The sequence below is a fragment of the Staurois parvus genome, unplaced genomic scaffold, assembly GCF_062004578.1.
Source record: "Staurois parvus isolate SC_StPar_1 unplaced genomic scaffold, SC_StPar_1.0 ptg000056l, whole genome shotgun sequence".
Lineage (NCBI taxonomy): Eukaryota > Metazoa > Chordata > Amphibia > Anura > Ranidae > Staurois > Staurois parvus.
The window spans coordinates 10,266,140-10,289,670 of NW_028317852.1; the positions used below are offsets into that span (position 1 = coordinate 10,266,140).

At 41.6% G+C, this 23,531-nt stretch overlaps 1 protein-coding gene across 3 annotated transcripts in view; it reads left to right on the forward strand.

The window, feature by feature from the left end:
• The window catches only part of LOC149469994 (C4b-binding protein alpha chain-like), a 230,459-nt gene that overhangs the window by 178,668 nt on the left and 28,260 nt on the right, over positions 1-23,531 (forward strand). For all 3 annotated transcript variants that reach the window (XR_016311453.1, XM_089668329.1, XM_089668330.1), the window contains exon 14: positions 8,650-8,694. Coding sequence is in view for 2 of the 3 variants with exons in the window: in XM_089668329.1 (XP_089524455.1) it covers positions 8,650-8,694 (45 nt within the window). In the remaining variant the exon portion in view is untranslated. The remainder of the gene's footprint in view (positions 1-8,649; positions 8,695-23,531) is intronic.

Here is a 23,531-nt window from a genome sequence, read left to right on the forward strand (position 1 = left end):
TAATTGAATTTATCCTGGGTGCTGACTTTTCCTCCTGTGGTTTAAGGATCGCAGAGGCAGCAGAAGCCTCACAGTCTGAGCACCAAGTTGGAGCTGTGGATTGAGAAGGTGGTAGCATGGTTTCACATGTTTTCAAATCGGGTGTTACTCAGTATATTCACTGCACAACACTCATCACTGAAGAAGAGAGATCACAGAAAGGAGAGACAGCAGAGTAAGAGAGAGAGGGCACAGACAGCAGAGAGATAGAGGAGAGGCAGCAGAGAGGGGGGAGACCGCTGAGAGTGAGAGGAGAGACAGCAAACAGTACAGAGAGTGAGGGACCACAAGAGAGATTTTATAAGTCCCTGATCACTTTCCCCTGGATTCAGATATACATTTACAATTTCTACTGAGATGAGCCACTTTAGGCCTCTTGCATGCTTCCATCTAGCTCATATGATTCAATTAGCAGATTTAGGGCTCATTCAGACGAGCGCTGAGACCCATCCCATTTTTTTGCGGTGTGTGCATTCACCATGGAGCTGCGCACAGGCAGCCCACAGAAGTAGATGTGGACACAGTGGTTGCACGGACATGCAAAAATTTGACATGTGGGCAGGAGTGGATGCAATAGATGAAAGCAAAGTGTCTGCATTCGGATCTGTGCACCCACTCCTGGCTGTAGATACCGAGTTTGACATGCTACTGTGTTTGTGCAACTGCTGCATCTGCATCCACCTCTACAGGATGCCTACATGCAGCTCCAAGGTGGGTGTATACGCATCAAAAATCAGCTCAGCATGGGCTCTTCATTCATCTAATGGAGCCTTTAGTCCCCTTGCACACAATTTTGATGTCAAGATTGGCTGCAGTCTCTCAAGATCAAACACATTCAGCCACACAGTCTGCATTCTGTCTACAATTTGTAACATGCTGAAATGGGCAGAATTCTGTACGAAGGGCACTGTGCATTCAGGGACAAATTCATGGAACAGAAGAATTTTGCATTCCAGGCATTCATCCCCAAATGCATAGGACCCTAAATGTGAGTACCACTACTGATCTTTAAACTCTGTTTCACTTACTAATGACCTCTGAATTCTGCATCACTTACTAATGACCTGTGATCTCTGCATCCCTTACTACTGTCCTTTAAACTCTGCATCATCTGCTACTGATCTCTGCTTTGCTGTACATACTATATAACTTGCTGTCCCATTCTGTACACTGCGCTGTACATATGATATTAAATGCTGTCTCATTGCATATAGTGTGCTGTATATGTTATATTTCACAACATCCAGTTCAGGATGCACAGAGAAACGCACTGCCAAAATGCCCACACATTGATTTGAGTAGAACTCCAATTTTCAGCAATGAAAATGTATTTATTGATACTGACAAGAATGCAAGAAGAGCATTTCTTATGAGAACAAATGCTCCCCCCTCTTGTAATGACTGTTGCTAACTTCTCATGATGACTCTAAAAGCTCACCACAGATTACAATCATTGGATATAGCCACAACTATGTATTGCAAGGTCCTGCCTCGTTGGATAAAAAATTGAGGGGTTAAGTGTGTCCTCATATTGCATAGTTTTGGTAAATCGCAAGTTGTTTGTCCAGATATTGTATGGTCAGTTTTTAACGTAACTGGTGAGCCTAAGGTGAGTTACTGTCCTTCCTGGGAGCCCGGGATTCTTTATATTGCATTTTGGTCTAGGCAGAGAGGGGATATTTTTTTTTCTGCTTATTTTGAGTGTGCAGCCGATTAAAAATCTATGCAGCAGGTCCAAGACTAAAATTAAAGTTTCTGCTACCCATAGTTTGTCTCAGGCTGAGTGCTTTGCAATTAGTCTCGGTAAGTCCTGGGAATCCCAGCTTGTTTACAGGCTTGGCACTTCTGGCGAGGGTACAGGTACAGTCAGACTGTAGTGTTCAAACAGCCATACATATATAACTAAACACCGTTACTGTGATCATCATAAGCACAGTGCTGCATTCCTGTGTGCACCGGCCCTTTTAATTACCGACACTGTAAAAAAAATATATATATATTACACGCACTCCTCTTTCCCCTCACTCTCTCTGAGCTGGATTACAAGAACAATGACAGCAGAGTGTTTCTGCGCACTCCCATCATCCTTCCTATGTACTTGTATAAAGGAGAAAGTAGGAAAGTGGTTGGAAATAAAAAGAGGTGTAGAGTAATGAGGGTGGTCCAGAGGCTTGAAACATATCCTATTCTGTGCTGGAGTAAGGCAGTGCATGATGGGATATAAAGTTAGATTGTCACTGGATGCTACAGGAAGCCAGCAGCTTAGGATGCATCTTTTGAAATGTGAAAATAAGGTGCCGATTCAAGGCTGCCGTAGACTAGTTAATTGAGAGATAAGCACATTGGGATGGCTTTGGCAGAAAATACATTAGGATTCTTTAGAATTAGAAATTCTGCTTGGTGAACTTTGCTTTTAAGGCATAAACTAAAACGTATAACAACTTTGTATTTTGTTTATTTTATTTTTTTGCAAAATCATATAGTCATATAGTTAAAAAAAGAATGGCTGCAATAATAGGTATACTACCACACTCATCTAGACATAAATATCACCTAACCACTTCAGTTCACATATGGAAACCAGATGAACAAATCATTCCATGTGGGATAAACAATGCATTTCAAATGTATTCTTCTTCAGGAGTTGGTGTAGTCATACATCTGCAATATACAGTAGGTATAGAAAATAATTTCCCCCCCCCCTTAATATAATCACATTTTGTTGCTTTGCGGTCTGAAATGAGGGCATACAGTTTTTGTTTTATCGAGCTGTAGTTACTCTGCAACATATAACATCCTAGTGAAAGATATATCACCAACATGCCAGAAAAATTAACAAAAAAATGAAAAACCGTATCACTGTCTTGGAAAAAGGGATCACCCCTTCCTAAAATGACTTGTAAACTAAATCCGGTGTAGCTAATTACCCTCTCATTGACACACAATACCACTTGACTTTCAATCGTTATCAGCTGTGGTCATGTTGATTAGCTCAGCATGAAAAGAGCTTTCCTGGACCATTTCAGTCCCTGATAGTGCAACTGAAACAACTATGGGTGGCAAGGCACTGTCAAAAGATCTCCAGGATAAAGTTGTGGATAGGCACAAGTCAGGAGATGGATACAAAACATTTTCAAAGACTTTATCAATGCCTAGAAGCACAGTGAAGTCTTATTAAGAAGTGGAAGGTATTTGGTACAACAAAGACCCTCCCTGGCTCAGGACGCTGCTCCAAACTGGATGAAAGAGCCAGGAGGAAACTGGTCAGAGAGGCTACCAAGAGGCCTACAAAAACTCTGAAGCAGTTGCAGGAATTTATGACAGAGTGGTCATTGTGTGCATGTAGCAACGATATCACAAATTCTCCACAACAGTAGCTTGTTTGGGAAGGTTGAAAAAAAAAAAAGCCACTCCTCAAAGGCCACATGCAGTCATGACTGAGCTTTGACAAAATGCACCTTGGAGATTCTGAGGCCACATGGAAAAAGGTGTTCTGGTCAGATGAGACTAAAATTGAATGATTTGGCCTCAACACTAAACAATATATCAGGTGGAAATCCAATACAGCTTACCATACAAATAACACCATTCCAGCAGTAAAGCATGCAGGTGGTAATATCCTGTTATGGGGGTGTTTCACCAGCATTTGAGACTAGAGCACTTGTCAGGATAGAAAGAAAGATGGATAGGGCAAAATAACATCCAATTCATGAGGAAAATATGCTACCCTCTATCAAAAAGTGTCAGTGGGAAGAAGGTTTACCTTCCAACATGACAAGACAAGAATACAATAATCACCCAGCCTTTAGGCTCCATGCATACTAGCATTATTTTATTCTCCTAGAAACTGTTATTAGCCTTTTTTCTAGAAACTAAATAGTGTTATCCTGTGTGTCTATGCCCACCAGTTTAGGCTAGTAGCATTTTTCAAGCTGCCACATTTAGGAACAGAAAATATTTTTTTTTTAGCTTAAAAACCGCTAGTGTGCAGGGAGCCTTAATGTGGGTCTCCAAAAATGTCAGGACTTACATAGTGTTTACGTGTGTTGAAACAGCCACAGTATAAAAACATAAAGCTCCATCCCTCCAAAATAGCTCACAAAATCTGCCACTGTCAGGGAGCTGGGGAGCATGCACCAAGATTGTGGGAGATACCCCAAAAAGATAAACTGAAGAATTAAAAAAGTCCACCAGGTTAGTATACAATTACAGTGGGGAAAATAATTATTTGATCCCCTGCAAATTTTTTAAGTTTGCCCACTTACAAAGAAATGAAGGGTCTATAATTTTTATAGTAGGTGTATTTGAAATGATAGAGACAAAATATCAACCAAAAATCCAGAAAAAACACATGATACAAATGTTATAAATTGAGTTGCAGTTCAGTGAGTAAAATAATTTGATCCCCAAGCAAAACATGACTTAGTACTTGGTGGTGAAACTCTTGTTGGCAGGCACAGAGGTAAGACGTTTCTTGTAGTTGGTTACCAGGTTTGCACAGCTGAAGAGGGATTTTGGTCCACTCTTCTTTACAGATCTTCTCTAAATCCTTAAGGTTTCTTGGCTGTCACTTGGCAACTCGAAGTTTAAGTTCTGTTCATACATTTTCTATAGGATTAAGGTCTGGAGACTGGCTAGGCCACTCCAAGATCTAATGTGCTTCTTCTTGAGCCACTCCTTTGTTGCCTTGATGGTATGTTATGGGTCATTGTCATGCTGGAAGACCCATCCACGACCCATCTTCAGTGTTTTGGCTGAGGGAAGAAGGTTCTCATCCAAGATATTACAATACATGGCCCCATCCATTGACCCCTCAATGTGGCAAAGTCGGCCTGTATCTTTAGCAGAGAAACAGTCCCAAAGCATAATGTTTCCACCCTAGTGCTTGACTATAGGGACACTGTTCTTAGGGTCATAGTCAGCATTTTTCTTTCTCCAAATGCGGCGAGTCAAGTTAATGCCAAAGAGCTGAATTTTGGTCTCATGTGATCACAGCACTTTCTCCCAAACCTTCTCTGATTCATTTAGATGTTCATAGGTAAACTTCAGATGGGCTTGTACCAGCTTGAGGAGGTTACATTTTAAAGAAAGGCGGCAGCATTCGAGTTAACACTTGGAAATGGAAATTTTTGAGATTTCTCTTTTAACTACTTGAGCTCCGGAAGGTTTAACTACATTCATGACCAGGCCTTTTTTTGCTATTTAACACTGCGCTACTTTAATTGGCACTCCCTGAAAACCCACCTCTTCAGGGAAGTCTACCCCACCCTCACCTAACAGCAGTTCTCCTTTATTCCTCCTACCACTCCATCCCCCACAGCCACTTCCTCCTGTACCACTACCCCCTCCCTCCTAGATTGTAAGCTCGAAAGAGTAGGGCCCTCTAACCCCTCGTGTGCTGTTTATAGTTGCTGTACTGTTTCATGTATTGCCCCCCCCCCCTCTATTGTACAGCGCTGAGCAAACCCTTTGGCGCTATATAAACTCAATGTAATGTAATTGCATAGTCATGCAACACTGGGATTTTTATTTTTTTATTCTATCATTTAAATAAACAGAAAATAAAAAAAAACACCTCTTTTTACTTTCTGCTATAAAACCTATCCAATATAAAATTTAAAAAATTTAATTTCATAAATTTAGGCCAAAATGTACTCCACTACATGTCTGTTAAAAAAAAAATCCCAATAAATGGTTTCTGTGAAAGCTATAGCATCTACAAACTATGGTGTGTGTGTGTGTGTGTGTGTGTGTGTGTGTGTGTGTATATGTGTATATATATATATATATATATATATATATATATATACACTGCTCAAAATTATTAAAGGAACACTTTTTAATTAGAGTGTAGCATCAAGTAAATTAAACTCCTGGGATATTGATCTAGTCGGTTACGTAGCAGAGGGGGTTGTTAATCAGTTTCAACAGCATTAGTGTTAATGAAATTAACAGGAGCACTAGATGGGCAACAGTGAGGCGATCCCCAAACCAGGAATGGTTTTACAGGTGGAGGCACTGACATTTTTTTCCCTACTCCTCTTTTCTGACTGTTTTTCACTAGTTTTGCATTTGGCTGAGGTCAGTGTCACTACTGGTAGCAAAAGACGATACCTGGACCCTACAGTGATTGCACTGACAGTTCAACTCCTCCAGGATGGCACATCAATACGTGCCATTGCCAGAAGGTTTGCCATGTGTCCCAGCACAGTCTCAAGAGCATGAAGGAGGAGCATTGCAGGAGACAGGAAGTTACTCTAGGAAAGCTGGACAGGGCCATAGAAGGTCCTTAACCCATCAGAACCGGTATCTGCTCCTATGTGCAAGGAGGAACAGGATGAGCACTGCCAGAGACCTAAAAAATTACCTCCAGCAGGCCACTGGTGTGACTGTCTCTGACCAAACAATCAGAAACAGACTTCATGAGGGTGGCCTGAGGGCCTGATGTCCTCTAGTGGGCCCTGTGCTCACTACCCAGCACCATAGAACTTGATTGGCATTTGCCATTGAACACCAGAATTGGCAGGCCCCCACTGGCACCCTGTGCTTTTCACAGCAGGTTCACCCTGAGCACATGTGACAGATGTGAAAGGGTCTGGAGAAGCCTTGGAGAATATTATGCTGCCTGTAACATCATTCAGCATGACCAATTTGGTGGTAGGTCAGTGATGGTCTGGGGAGGCATATCCATGGAGGGACACACAGACCTCTGCAGACTAGACAATGGCACCCTGACTGCCATTAGGCATCGGGTGAAATCCTTGTGTCCATTGTCAGACCCTACACTGGTCCAGTGGGTCCTGGGTTCATCCTGGTGCACGGCAATCCCCGGCCTCATGTGGAGAGAGTATGCAGGCAGTTCCTGGAGGATGAAGGTATTGATACCATTGAATGGCCCCCATGCTCGCCTGGCCTAAATCCAATAGGACACCTCTGGGATATCATATTTCAGTCCATCCGACACCTCCAGGTTGCACCTCAGACTGTTCAGGAGCTCAGTGATGCCCTGGTCCAGATCTTGGAGGAAATACCCCAGGACACCATCTGTCGTCTCATTAGGAGCATACCTGACATTGTCAGGCATGCATACATGCACGCACGTGGGGGCCATACAAAATACTGAGTTCCATTTTATTGCTGCAATGAAATTTCAGCAAAATGGAATAGCCAGCGGCATCATTTTTCCACTTTGATTTTCAGGGTGTCTTTGAATTCAGTCCTCTGTAGGTTGAGAATTCATTTCCATCAAATGATGGGGCATCCTTGCGTTCCTAGCACATTATCCAGTCCATATCAATACAGATATCCAGAATGATATTTTTCTCAATTAAGATCTGATGTGTTTTCAAAGTGTTCCTTATATATATTGGAATTTTTATTCATTTAATTTTTTATACCAGTAATGGCTATGATCAGTGACTTAAAGTGACAGCTGGTAATCTGACAATAACTGACACTGGGTGGGAGGTAGACTACCTGACACTGACATCAGTGAGACTAATACAGTGATAATACTATACACTGTACTAATGACACTGGCTGGGAAGGGGGTTAACATCTTGGGGTAATCAAGGGTTAAGTGTGTGACTAACAAGTGTTAATGTGTGCTACAGTTAACTAAAAATTAGTTTGTTTCTTCTCCTTGCTTTGCTTTCCATTTTTAGAGTGTCTGTCTACAGACTCTGGGCTGTGATTGGACACAGCTGAACAGCAAGTCTAAGCCATGAATCATTGGCCAAAACTTGCTGACAAAATCCCACAGTGTCCAATCACAGTGGGAGTCGGTGGCGGAAGGGGCAAGTGTGCACGGGCCCTGAAGAAGGAAGAAGAGAGCAACGTACGGGTACTGGCCCTGAACGAGCTGTCCAATAGCAGTAAAATGCGGCTAGGTTGTCCTTATGTGGTTAAGGATTCAACAGGGATATTAGTCAAATTGGAAATATCCGATAGCATTTTATCTAGGTCAATCTGGTCAATAGGATCCATGGGTTCATTCTCATTTTAATATTAGAGCCAAATCACTAAAAGACTTTGAAGTCAACAGTGGAGTATTGGACCCATCAATAGCATTGTCTTGAGATTGATTCTGAGATTTCTTATCGTATACCAGAAAATTAATTTGGGTGCATATAATTGGAGATCCTTTAACACTACAAATTTGTCCAGAAAAACTTATTTCAAGGGACAGTATATAAATTTCCTTGAGGGCAAGTTGCTGGAATGACCGATTAATTACTTCTAATCTGCTTTGGCTGGGTATAATTTTTTCACAAATGCTTCTATGCCCCCCCCCCCCCCCCAAGTGTGGACCAAGTGCTCCATTTGACACTGGCCTGAAAAAGAAGTGATCAGAATGCCTGAAGAAATTACTTTTTAGGGATAGCCCCTAAGGATGGGGAACCCTGTACATCCATGTGACTATGGGACAAATTAGTGATGCGACTAGTGTTAGAATGAGGTATGCCATCTCTATGTATGTTACCTGACCCCATGTAATTGGACAAATGTGACAAAGATTAATTGTGCTAATCCATTATATGCTTTTTGCAATTGTGAACCCATCGCCCTTGTATCGTCTTCTATTCTAATGCATACTTTTATTGTTGTCAGGATGTAAAACCTGTAAAGACGCAGAAAGAGAGGAAGAGCCGGAAGGTGAATATACTGCATTCTCATGGTCCATGTACAGTGCAGCTGTTCTATTATTGTTGTCTATTTCTGCCTTATCAATTCAACCATATGTAGGCTTTGCATTCTGTAAATGCTAATTTAACGTGCCAAAAATGTTTCTCCTTTTTAATTAGGACCTGTTTATTGAAATGTTCTGACTGTTCTTTAAGTTTATTGTCAAGCTAAGCGCGCAATGCATGTGTTTGTAGAGGAGCCAATTGGATCTGTATCTGTTGAATCTTTATCAAGATTATCCAATTGCAGCTGATATTTTATTATTATTTTTAGAACATTTTACAAAGTTAACCTCCCATCTCTTTTTTAAAGTTCTTTGTTAGGTTTGGCAGATTAGAAAAAATCTAAACTCTCAGCTTCATTTATATTTTTTTAAAGTTTTCATGTGCCAAAAAAAAGGACTTTTTCTTCCAAAATATTGAAAAACCGAGTCCTGTAGTAAAAAAACAAATGCTGCTATAATAAGTATACTAACAAGCATAAAGACATACTGTAAATATCGCCTAACCACTCCCGGTCAAACACGGAAACCATAATGAATCAGCTGTTGTCATGAACAAATCATTCCATGTGGGATAGGCTTTTCGAATTCAGTCTTCTTCAGGAGTTGGAGTAGGCATACATAGTTGGTAAGATTGAATAGACACCAGTCCTTCCAGTTCAAGCTGTGTGTGTTTTGTCAATGCCATTTCCAATGTCTCTGCATATTGTGTTCTCTAAGATGCCCATCTAGGAGTATTTTTAAACTATTGAAAATTCCAACTGACACCACTGATTGTGGAAGGGAGTTCCACATTTTTACAGTGAAGTACCCCCTATGCAGTTTTAGGTTAAACTGTTTCTCCTCTTTCATTGAGTGGCACGGTGTTTTCTTAAGCTCTGTGAAACTGAATAGTTTTACTCTTTGTTAGAATCACCATTGAGGTATTTTTTATATTGATATTATACCTTCTTTCAAACGTCTCTTCTTTATGGAGACTAAATTGAATGCTTGTAGTATATATAGTATAGAATTAAAATAGTATAGAAGTAAAATTACAGACTTCCACTGAGCAAGTGAGTAGCTCAAGAGAGAAAGGGGAAAGATAAGTAAGAAAGGTAAGATGCGTGAAAGGAAAAGAAGAGGACAGCAGAAAGGAGAAATGAGAGAGAGAAAAAAAATGTGGGAGGGGGGAGGAGTGGAAATGGGAGATGGTAAAAGGGGAGGGGATAAAGATAGTGGTGGGGAGTGTGTTCAGAGAGGACAGAGCATGTGGGGGATCTCCACTTCAAGAATCGGTGTAGGTTCCATTCCATCTGCTATCAACCAATCAAGCCTGAGTCTGTCATCATGGTGGTCCTGTAGAGGGTATGAGGAATCAGCCCTCAATGGCAGGCCAGCGCAGTTTTGTATTCCTCCATGGGCACAAAGTCCATCCAACAAGCCCAGGTCGTGTAGTATTTTATCATAAGCTCTTTAGAGATAGATATTAGTTCCTCCATTTCAGCTGCTCAAGTCACAAGTCTCCCATTATTATTATTATTATTATTATTATACAGTATTTATATAGCGCCAAAAGGTTTGCTCAGCGCTGTACATTATAGTGGGGGACAGTACATGAGACAATACAGTAACAAAACGATACACAAGGGGTTTCGAGGGCCCTGCTCTTTCGAGCTTGCAATCTAGAAGGAACCTCATGGAAGGAATCGTTGTCTGTGTCCAATAGACAGGGATGCATTGTCTCGCCAAGTTAATTAAGTTCATGGGCAGGGATTTTGTATATGAGCCGTGCATGACAGAGTTCAACTGAGCTGGTGTGAATTCCAAGGGATATAAGACCACTCTAGAGACAACATCGTGAACTTGTTGCCAGTAGAGTTGGATACAAGGACAACTACACCAGACATGAAGAAAATATCCTGCCTCCTCTTCGCATCTCAAGCATTTGTCTGGCACAGAGGGCAACATTTTGCGTACCAACGGTGGCGCTCTATACCACCTGGAATCCGCCTTGTAACAATGTTCTTGTACAGTCACATTGAACGAACCCTTATGGGTTGTCGGACTCACAGCTTCCCATTCCTGCTCTGAGAGGAGCTGGGGCAAGTCATTATTCCACGCTTTCATAGCTATGTCTGGGTTAGAGTAGTCCTATGCTGTCAAGATTAGATAAACCGAGGAGATGAGGTGTTGTTGCGGCGAGTGGAGCGAACAGAGGTCTTCAAAAGGGGTAGTAGATCGTTTGACTGCCTCCCTTCTGCCTGTGTGAATCAAAAAAGAACACGTTTGTAAATATGGCCAGGCCGGGAAAGTTGTCCCATCTATCCAGGATGAGAGGAGCTGCCGAGAAATGAACGTTCCTCCAGCAAAGAAGTCACCAGCCCTGGGACTCTGATGAAAATATCATTTTTGCCAGAAGACTGGACAATGTCCCGGTGGGAATGCAGGGTTCTGAAAAATCGAGATCATTGGCCCAGGGATAGAGGATAGTGTAGAGGTGTTGCAGAGCGCCCAGAAGCAGTGATGGGTTGCAGCAATAAGCAGGTGGCCTCTTAGGGGGCGGTCTGGTAGAGATTGCATATTCCATGGGACCATTGCCAAGAAGGCCTGTTCCAAGGAAATCCAGTCCTTAGTCTGTCCGTGAACATGCCGGTCCACCAATCATACTAAATGGCATGCCTGGTAATAGCTTTTAAAATTAAGGAGGCCAATGCCGCCTTTGTTCTTTTAGCGGGTCAAGTGTCTCAAACTAATTCGTGGAGGTCATTTTATTCCAAATGAAAGAGAGTTTATCAGGCTATGTAGGTTCTCAAGAAATGAGTTTGGTAACCAAATAGGAATCGTTTGCATAACATACAATATCCAGGCGAGTGCTGTCATTTTTAAAAGCAGCCCTCTCAAACCACAAAAACCAGGTCTATCCCATGTCTTAATATCTTGCTGGAAGGATGTCAAAAGAGGCAAAATGTTTCGAGTATAGCATTTTGCTACATTGGTGTGGAGCAGGATGCCTAAATATGTTATCGAAGTCGTTCGCCAAATAAAGGGGAAGCTGTCTTGGCATTTGGTTACCAAATCCAAAGGTAGTGAGATATTAAGGGCAAAGGATTTTGAGATATTCACCTTGAAATTGGAAATCTCACCATAGGATTTAAGATCACGTAGTAGGTTCAAAAATGTAGTGTGGGGGTTTGTAAGAAACAAAAGTATTTCGTCGGCGTATGCTGCCGTTTTATATTCTTGGCCTGCAGAACATTATTGTTGAATATCAGGATTAGAGTGGATACATTGCAAGAAGGGTTCAAGGGTAAAAAGGATCAGGGAGAGAGGGCAGCCCTGTCGTGTTCCGTTAGTATTAGGGAAGGCGTTCGACAGGTGGCCATTTACTTTTCACTCTTTGTGGCATGGAGCCAAGGGCAGAGATTCTTGAGTGCATACCCTTACCTAGGCCAATCCCTGAGAGGACTGCCTTCATGAAATACCATGCCACCCTGTTGAACGCCTTCTCAGCGTCCATGGACAGGAAAAAGCCAGGACAGGAGTTGCTGGTAAGCCAATGGTGAATGTTAAGGGCTTTTACGGTATTATCACGAGCCTCTGTACCTGGGGTGAAGCCCACTTGGCCCAGGGGTATTAAGGGAGAAGTCTCGCAGCTAAGATTTTGGTGTATAATTTCAAGTCTACAATAAGTAGAGAGAGGTCTATAATTTGTAACCTGGGAAGGGTCTTTCCCTTTCTTGGGGATGACTGTAATGTTGGCATCCAGCATATGTGGCGACAGGGTCTGACCACCTGTAAGGGAATTAAAAGCTGAAAGTCAATAGGGTGCTAAGGTATCCAGGAAGCTCTTATAGTGTATTGTTAAGCCGTCTGGGCCAGGGCTCTTCCCTAGTTTGGAGGATTTTATGGCCTGTCCCAGTTCTTCTGCAGTAAGAAGCAGGGCTGTTGCGGTTTGGGCAGAAATACCTGACATACCACTTTTAGTCAGGTATTGTGAAATGAGGTGCTGTCTGTGTTCATTTTGATTGTCAAATTCACAGGTAGGTTTCAGGTTATAAAGTGTCTGGTAGTATGTTAGGAACTGGTGAGCTATATCCTCTGTTTTCTGGAATGTCTGACCTCTGCTGCTACGAATTGTGTGAATTGTGAGTCCTGCCCTTTTAGCCTGTATCATTTTGGCCAAGAGTTTACCTGATTTATTGGCATGTTCATAGAAAAATGTATGACTAAGTGCAAAACTATGTCGGATCTGTCCCTCTATTTCTTCTAGGAGTAATTTGTGGGCCAAGGTAAGTTCGGTTAAGGCTGATTGAGGTAGAGATTGCTTATGTAAGTTTTTAGTTGCTAAAGAAAGACATTCGCCCCAAATTACACTTTTATGAGACTCCCACAACGTGAGAGGGGAGATCTCTGCAGTATTGTTGTAAGAGTAGTCCTGTAGCGCAGTGTGGAGTGCTTGTTATGTGGGTAAATCCTAAAGCAATGAAGGGTTGAACCTGCAGGTTTTGTGGGTATGTATGTGGTACGAAAGCGCAAGAGTCATCATGATATGGTTATGATCCGAGAGGCCCATGGGTTCAATTGAGGCCAGATTCAAATATCCACCTAAGATCAATATTCCAGAGGCAAAGGAGGCTAATTTGTTCCCCACAGTCCAAAAAAGCCACGTGCTTCTCATTAGGGCTATTTATATTTTTTTTGGCAAGGTGACTGGTACATTTTCCAGCATTCCTTTAAGGAAAAGATAACGGCGTTGAAATTTGACAGTCTTTGCAAAAAGAATAGCAACTCTTCTCATCCTTAGTGAGGGGTTCGAAGCATAATATGTTGTGGGAAACGTGATATTGGTTAGTTTTGGAGCATCAGCTTGCTTAAAGTGCGTCTCTTGAATAAATGCTATGTGTACACGATGCCTGTGGAGTTCTTGGATTACCTTTTTTCTGGGATATTAAGACCCATAGCATTCAGTGAATAGAACCTCATACCTGAAGGAGGTGCTTTCCTCCTTTTCGCAGTGCACAGAAAGGACTATGTACTTTGTAATCAACAGAAGGAAATGCGGTCAGTGGAGTACCCCCGACCGAAGAGGAAGATCCCCAAACACACAAAGGCCAAAATAAAACGGCAGTAGGTCATCAACTCATGGGGTAGGACAGTGGCAGTTCCCACAAAGTCTCAATACACCGCGTTCCAAATTATTATGCAAATTCTATTTAAGTGTCACAAAGATGAAATATTTTGTTTTTCAGTTTAACTCATGGATGGCATTGTGTGTCAGGGCTCTTTTGATCACTGAAAACAATCTCGGACACCTGTGATAATTAGATTGGCCGGTGAGCCCAATTTAAGGAAAAACTACTAAAGGACGGTGTTCCACATTATTAAGCAGAGCACCATTTTCAAGCAATATGGGGAAGAAAAAGGATCTCTCTGCTGCAGAAAAGAGTGAAATAGTTCAATGCCTTGGACGAGGTATGAAAACATTCGATATTTCACAAAAACTTAAGCGTGATCATCACACTATTAAGAGATTTGTGGCTGATTCAGAGCACAGGCGGGTTAGTGCAGATAAAGGCACATTGAGGAAGATTTCTGCCAGATCCATGCATCGGATCAAGAGAGCAGCTGCTAAAATACCATTACATAGCAGCAAGCAGATATTTGAAGCTGCTGGTGTCTCTGGAGTCCCACAGACATCAAGGTGTAGAGTCCTCCAGTCTTGCAACTGTGCATAAACCTTCTATTCGGCCACCACTAACCAATGCTCACAAGCAGAAATGGCTGCATTGGGCAGAAAAACACATGAAGACTAATTTTCAAACAGTTCTGTTCACTGATGAGTGCCATGCAACCCTGGATGGTCCAGATGGATAGAGTAGTGGATGGTTGGTGGACTGCCACCCTGTTCCAACAAGGCTGTGACGTCAGCAAGGCAGTTGTGGAGTCATGTTTTGGGCCGGAATCATGGGAACAGAGCGGGTTGGCCCCTTTAGAGCCCCCGAAGGTGTAAAGATGACTTCTGCAAAGTATGTGGAGTTTATGACTGACCACTTTCTTCCCTAGTACAGAAGGAAGAACTATGCTTTCCGTAATAAAATCATCTTCATGCATGACAATGCACCATCTCATGCTGCAAATAATACCTCTGCATCAATGGCTGTTATGGGGATAAAAGGAGAGAAAGTCATGGTGTGGCCTCCATCCTCCCCTGATCTCAATCCTATTGAGAACCTTTTTGGAGCATCCTCAAGCAAAAGATCTATGAGGGTGGGAGGAAGTTTACATCCAAACAGCAGCTGTGGGAGGCTATTCGGACATCTTGCAAACAAATTCAAGCAGAAACTGTCCAAAAACTCACAAGTTCAATGGATGCAAGACTTGTGAAGCTGCTTTCAAATAAGGGGTCCTATGTTACAATGTAACGTGACCTGTTAAAATGTTTAAAAAGTTAAAATGTTGTTAAAAGTTTGATTGAAATAGCTTTTGATTTCAGTAAATATGCTGCAAACACAACAAATGACAATTTTCAGTTCTTTACAACCTATAAAGTGTTTTGAAACTTACTGTGCATAATAATTTGGAACAGTGCATTGTAAGTGTTTTATGTTTTAAAAAAATACTGTTATTAGGAGGTTTGTTCAATAAAATTTGAATTGTACTCTTAATAGTTGATAACATGAGAATTATGCTGACTGTTATTTACATCAATTATTTAGGTAAATGAGAAAAATATCATTTGCATAATAATTTGGAACACGGTGTAATTCCAAGAACCCAAAGGGCAAAAGGCAGGAGTTGCCGCTGTGTGCAAAAATCCCAAACAGACTGAAAACTTAGCCTGTAATAAAGAACAAGAAAAAAAGGGTGTCTAATAAGCCATAATGCTGGGTAGCAAGACCCCGTACTTATCTGTCTCTTAGGAGTCCCAAGGAGGGTCTGCGGCTGATCACTGTCGGCGATCCTGTTGAGCCTGTTGGTAGCCAGATGGACCATCGGTGGGGATGCTTTGAGTGAGGAATTCACTATATCATTACGGGACTGGGATCAGAGGCACTTGAGAGATGTCAAAGACTGGAATGGAATTCACTATACCATTCCAAAACAGACTGAAAACTTAGGGATAGCCTGCAATAAAGAACTAGAAAAAGAGGGCGTCTAATGAGCCATAATGCTGGGTAGCAAGACCCTGTACTTATCTGTCTCTTGGGAGTCACGAGGAGGGTCGGCGACTGATCGTTGTCTGTGGTATGGTCGAGGTTGTTGATCCCGTCGAGCCTGTTGGTAGCCAGATGGGTCATCGGTGGGGATGTTCTGAGGAATTCACTATACAATTCTGGATTTGGGATCTGAGGTACTTGAAGGATGTCAAAAAACTTCTCCAGATCATGTGGTTTTTGCAGAACGGCCGTTTTGCCTTGAAGAGCAAAAGGGAACTGCAAGAGTGTGGAATGTTGTGTGCTGTGAGGGCCAAGGTAATAGGCTTCAAGGCCCGGCAGTTCTGGAGCGTGAGCGGTCACAAGTCCTGAAAGACCTTCACGTCTGCCCCATTGAAGGTGAACTTTTCTTTCTCCCGGGAGTGTCTTTCTTCAGTTTAAAGCTTGTAAAGCAGCAAATCACATCTTGTGGTGGGTCTCCTTCTCAGCCACAGGGCCTGATTTTCTCTTGCGAACTCCACTGGGGCATCTCTCAGGCATTTGAGGAGTTCATTAAATAGGATTTGCAGGGCCGAAGGCAGTTGTTCTCGGTCTACTGATTCCAGGATCTCCTAGATCCGTAGATTCCTGTGCCCCAATTATCTAAAGCCTCAAGTTTGCTTTGCATTTCCATAAGGTGTCTAGAGAGCCGTAGTGAATCCTCCCTTATCTCCAGCATGTCTGTATCATGGCGGGTTACTGTGTCTTCTGCCACCTCCAGCCAATGCGATACTCCCAGGAACTCATCTTTCAGATCTGGGACGGCATTCTTGATGGCTGCAGCAATGGATTGTAGATCCAACATCTTTGGCATCTGCTGAATTAGAGTGAGCACAATGTCCAAGTCAAGCCTGCCTTTAGCCTTCGGGGGTTGTCCCGCCGCCTTACGTGAGGTCATAGCAGGAGATGAGCTAGGCCACAAGTCCTGCAGCATCTCAGGCGGCTGGTTTCCGAAAGATTTCGGGTAAGTTCCGACCCAGCTTCAAGTGGGGGGTCTTGGAGGAGTAGACTGGTCACTGAATCTTGCCCATGTTTGCCCAAGAAATGGAGGAAAGCCGACAGTATTCCCTCTAAGCCACGGAGCTCTGGATTGAAGCGGTTATCCCCATACAGCACCAAGCCACGCCCCTAAAATACCCTTTTTAATTCATGTTAATATTATCCTTGATGCAGCCTGGCTTTGCCTACCATTTTGAGCCTGTGATCTACTAGGAACCCCAGATCTTTTTCCAACTTCGATTCACCTAAAGGTTCTTCCCTTAGCGAGTAACTTGCATTCATATCTTTATCCTCCAAGTGCATTACTTTACATTTTTCAACATTAAACCTAATTTGCCATGTAGTTGCCCAACCCTCTATTTTATTGGGGTCTTCTTGTAACCTTTCTATATCCTGCTGTGAAGTTATTGCCCTGCTTAGCATTGTATCATCAGGAAAAACTGAGGTTGAGCTATTTATATCAATCTATATAATTTCTGAATAAACTAAACAGAATTGGTCCCAGGACCGTGCTTTGAGTTACCCCACTTACCACTCCAGACCATTCTGAGTACACAATATTTATCACCACCCTTTGGACCCTCCCCTCTAACTAGTTTGCTATCCAGGTACATACCCTATGGTCCATGCCAACAGACCTCTGTTTGTAAATGAATCATTTATGGGGAACTGTATCAAATGCTTTTGCAAAATTCAGAACCACATCTACAATATCGTATTCATACAGCTTAAAATTTTATAATGCAAGAATATGCATTCAATAATCATTTCACCTTAATGTGGCTCTCCCGTGTATGTAATGTTATGGCAAAGTGTGTTTACCTGTATATGTTGTGAAACAGGCACAGTATAGATAAGGGGCCATCCTTCCAAAATCTGCCACAGTCAGGGAGCTGGGGTGCATACACCAAGATTGCAGGAGATACTCCAAAAAGTTTAACTGTAAAGGTAAATTTAAAAAAAGTCTGTCAGGCTAGTATATAATTACAAGATTTAAAAGCCATGGTCTAAATAACAAGGTTAAAAATGCAAGCTGAATAGCCTGTGGGTGAACTTTACTTCTCCTTGTGCAGATGACAGTCAATGATGAGCTCAGTAAAGAGTCCTACTAATATCTGGCAGTTGTCCATGACGGAGCCACCAGCAAACACAAAATGTCTAATGGTATTCTAAATAGTCCATATGTGAGGGTATTAACCCATGTGACCTGAAATAGCCAATACTAGGTATCTATATTGGTGCTTTTCTGCACCAAATAGAACCAAAATCACTTGCTAGAAGACGATGGAAATTCACATCTTATATGCAATCCCCATCACTTCTGAGTTGCATGCACATCATTTCTACTGCGATTAGCCACCTCTGTCCATCCACAAGGGTATGCAGTGAAAAGGGGTTGATATCATGGTGAAAATATGGATGGAGAAGGTACACCGCCTCACCAGGCACCTCCCTTCCCCCAACAGATGGCACAAGAGCCACGCAATCCGGGGAACAAAAAGAGCCTACCATATATGGACACAGCGGATCACCAATCCACGGAAAGAGCCGAAGATGTCAGCTCGGTCATGTGATCAGCTGTGTCCAATCACAGCTGATCACATGTAAACAGGGAAATGCTGGTTATCGGCATTTCTCTCCTTTCGAGCTGTCACGCTGACAGCTCAAGAAGAGAGGAGAGCCGGTAATCGGCATTCCGCGGAGGGGACATGTATACTGATCATCAGAGAACTGATGATCAGTGTAGCCCCAGCAGTGCCACCTGTCAGTGTCCACCAGTGCCACATCAATGCCACATATCAGTGCCTACCAGTGCACATCAATGCCACATATCAGTGCCCATCTGAGCTGCCTTTCAGTGCCACCTATCAGTGCTGCCAGTCAGTGCCGCCTAACAGTGCCAGTCCGTGCCGCCTATCCATGCCATATATCAGTGCTGCCTTTCAGTGCCCATCAGTAATGCCTGTCAATGCCCATCAGTGCCACCTACCAGTGCCTCCTCATCATTGCCACCTATCAGTGTCCATAAATGCAGCCTATCAGTGCCCATCACTACAGCCTCATTAGCGCACATCAGTGAAGGAGAAAAATCACTTATTTATAAAATTTTATAACAAAAACTAAGAAAATTTTTTTATATTTTTTTTTTAAATAAAAAAAAACCCAGAGTTGATTAAATAACACCAAAATAAAGCTCTGTCACAAAAAAAATGATAATTTCCTATGGGTACGGTGTTGCATGACCGTGCAATTGTCATTCAAAGTCATTCAAAGTGCAACAGCGCTGAAAGCTGGAAATTGGCCTGAGCAGGAAGGGGGTATAAGTGCCCTGTAGGTTTGTGGTTAAAAAGTTGGGACAGGACCATGTTTACCACAGTGTATTATCCAGTCTTCTTTTAACAACACGCTGTAAATGTCTGGGAACTGAGGAGACCAATTGCTGAAGTTTTGGGAGGGGAATGTTCTCCCATTCTTGCCTTAAGTAGGATTCTAACTGCTCATCAGTCCTGGGTCTTCTTTGTTGTAATTTTGTGAACAATTATGTCAATTGGTGAAACATCTGGACAGCAGGCAGGCCAGTTAAGCACCCAAACTCTTCTACTATGAAGCCATGCTGCTGTCATAGATACAGTATGTGCTTTAGTGTTGTTTTGCTGAAATAAGGTCTTCCCTGAAAAAGACATTGTCTGGATGGGAGCATAGACCACTTTCTGTTATCTCACATATATATTCTTATTGTTATAGCCAAATTTACCACCCTAACTCCTCCCACAGTTTTTACACTACATAGACAGTAATGTACCGAAACGTGCGGATTGTTCCCGATTGGTGTGCTATTACTTTGTGGAACGTTTCGCCAAATGGTTCACGAAATATCGGCGTTTTTGTGGTGAAATTGGTCCCATAGGAATGAATGTTCAAAACTAGAGTGGGAGCTGACAAAAGCTAGAGTGGGAGCTGAAAAATCAGGACATGATTTCTAAACTGCCATCACTCCCTCATTTTCAAGCCCACCTACACAAATCTTATATCAAAACGTTCAGCTATCCCTGCTGCCACTAAAAATGTCCACGGCTAAGCCATAGTCCTGATAGTTTTCACAATATGACCATTTGTTTGCAACTCACGCCGCCCATTGACATTCATTGAAACGCCACTCTAGCCACCTCAAATTTGAAGGGCAATTTCTAAACTGCAACTGTGCCTTCATTTTTAATATTTCAGAGACATACTTTGCATCAAAATGCAGGTCTGGGTCTTGTGATTCTCACAATATAAAGCTCTTTGGTATAGGATTTATAATTTTTAAACTACAACCGTTTGAAGATGACAACCGCTAGTGAAGTGAGCAAGTTGGAGCAGTTTGTTTTCTAACCGCTCTTCTCTGCCCTTGCTGTAGAGTGAGTTGCCATAGGAACCCAGGTGTGTGAGCAGGCAGCAGAGTGACAAAAGCTAGAGTGTGAGCTGAAAAATCAGGACATGATTTCTAAACTGCCACCACTCCTTCATTTTCAAGCCCTAGACTATTGGTGGAGGCAAGAACACTTCACACAATTTCCCCAGAAATTATAGCTTTTCTAGTTATTATTATTATTATTATACAAGATTTATATAGCACCAACGGTCTGCTCAGCGCTTTACAATATAAAGGGATACAATACAGCAACGATACAGTTCAATACACGAGGGTTAGGAGGGCCCTGCTCCTTGGAGCTTACAATCTAAGAGATGCACCCCCATACCATCAAAGATGTAGGCTTTTTAAGCGAGCGTGATAAGCGAAAAGGTCCCTCTCCTCTGTAGTCTGGAGGATGCGATGTCCATGGTTGCCAAAAAGAATGTAATATTTTGGTTCGTTTTGACTGCAGAACAATTTTCTACTTTGCAGCAGACCATTTTAAATGATCTTTGGCCCAGAGAAGATGGCATTGTTTCAGGATCATGCTGATATGGCTTATTTGCATGATAGAGCTTTACCTTGCATTTTTGCATTGTACAACAAAATGTGTTCACAGACATTGATTTTTGGAAGTATTTTTGAGCAGTAATGTCCTTCACATAATCATGTCAGTTTTTAATGCAGTGCGGTCTGAGGGCCCAAAGATCAAGGGCATCCAGTATTGCTTTTCAGCCTTGTCCCTTACTCAGAGATTTATCCATATTTTAGGAATCTTTTGACGATATTATGAACTGTAGATGAGGATATGTTTAAAGCCTTTGCAATTTTACATTGAGCAACATTATTCTGAAATTGTTTGACAATTTTTTTAGATGCAGCTTTTTAGAGATTGGTGAACCTCTGCTCATCTTTACTCCTGAGACACTGTGACTCTCTAAGATGCTCTTTTTTTATACCCAATCATGTTACTGACCTCCAGTCAATTAACCTAATTGATTGCAAAATGTTCTTCCAGCTCTTCTTTGTTAGTACAACTTACTTTGCCAGCTTTTTGTTGCCATGCTTCAACTTATTTGGGATGTGTTGCTGCCATCAATTTTAAAATTATTTGTTTTCTAAAATGGTAATTTTTTTTATTTTATGTGATTTTTCTATTGTGAATAAAATATACTGTATGTTTGAGATTTGCAAATCATTGCATTCTGTTTTTATGTAGATTTTACACCACGTCCCAACTTTTTTGGCATTGGGGTTGTACTTCAGGTTTGCCAGAATTGAAGCTGTCTAAAAATGACTTAAATTTGACAAGATCGTTCAGACTGGAGGGGGAGGAGAGGGTAGTAGCTCGAAAGATATGCATCTGAGCTTTCGTAATACAATTTTTTTTTTTTTTTATTCCCCACCAAGTGGATGTTGATGAACTAGGTGTCTATAATTTGCCTATATTTATTGCATGAAAATGATCATACATGCTTTTCCATAGCTCTCTTGGTTTTTCCTACATAGAAGGCATCACTAGTACACAGTGAGCGGTATATAACACCTACAGTGTTGCAATTGACAAAATGCCTGGTACTATAGCTTACTCCATTTGGCAGCACCAATAATCCACCAGTATAGGATCAGGATAGGAACGCTTCTAGCATCTAAATGCGCCTCTGGTCCTTCATGGATCCCCTCTCCATTCCCCTCTGTAAGAACTTTGTACCTGTTTGTCCTACAAAAGTGGAGCACATTTGAATGTAATTAGGGGTGCATCCACAAACTTGGCCACAGTGGGAGCTGAAGTGAGCAGATGCCAGCATTTATTGATAGTCCTCACTTTGGCATGTTGATTGGTGTATATATAGTAATGATGCGTGTAGTGGTTTTGTATAGAAGATCAAGAAGATGAAGACATGATTGTTGTAAAGCCTTACGATAAAATTTTTTAAGGGATGTTTACCCTCACGCACATAATTGTGACTTCAAGGCTTGTGCTTCCATTTTTAAATTCTCCTCGTGAGTAATTATGCCTCAGTCATAAATTATTCACTATATGATATGGATGCTATGAGATGTGAAGGGTGTAAAATTGTGTTAGACTGTAGCCTTACAAAATAGGCTACTGCCCAAGCATCCTGATGGGAATTCCACATTCCAAAATTTAATATTTTTAGAGTCACAAGACATTGTAAAGCTCAGACTATGGGAATTTAGATGAATTCATTTAAATTCATTTAAATTCCCATAGTCTGAGCTTGACAATGTCTTGTGACTCTAAAAATATTGAATTAATTTGAAACACTGCTGTAAGGGTGCCTTGGGACCATTGCAGACAATGAAAATATTGTCTCTGTATCAATGCCATGGAAGAATGCAGTATGTATACATACTCTTCTCATCATCTGAGAGAAACAGATGTTCCCTTTCCCACCAGGTACAGATTTGCGTAGGATGAGGCAGGACAGGTCCCCATCGGTACGCCCTGTACCTGGTGGTAGAGGGAACTGGCAAGGGAAAAGACATTTTGTTTAAGCAGAGATTCCAACAGACCAATAATGAATTGGTTATAAGCCCATTCTTGTTGTCATCCTTGCTGTAAAAAATTTGCAATAGTTTGAAGACTTTTATGATGAGGTATGAAATTGTACAAAGCCTCTACATCAATAGTGACCAAGAACAATAGTGACCATGAACAACTTTCAATGTTCCGAAGAAAATGTAATAGTGTCCATAATGTAGGATGGAAGACTTGGGGAATATATATATATATATATATATTCTTGTATTCAATAATTTTCAGCTATATGTACTATATTGCAAATGTAAAACTATTCCAACTCCTTAAGAAAGTTTTAAACTCGGGTTATCCCACATGGGATGATTTTTTCATCACAACAAAAACTAATTCATAATGTTTTCCATGTGTGAACTGGAGTGGTTAGCTAGTTTTAATGTCTATATAAGTGTTGTAGTATACCTATTGTGGCAGCCACTATTTTTCAACTATATGACTTTTATGTTGATTTTGTAATATAAATACAAGTTTTAATATCTTTTGGTTTTTGTTTGTGCCTTAAAAGTACCAATCACAATTATCCTTGAATTTTTGTGTTTTAATTCTTACTCAATATTTATTACCAGTGGGCATATTTAACTCTGAGATTAACGGAGGTAATGGCAGTGCTCGTACAGTACAAGGGTGGTCGCGAACTAGAATTCACAAACTGTAAAGAGCAGATTAGAAATT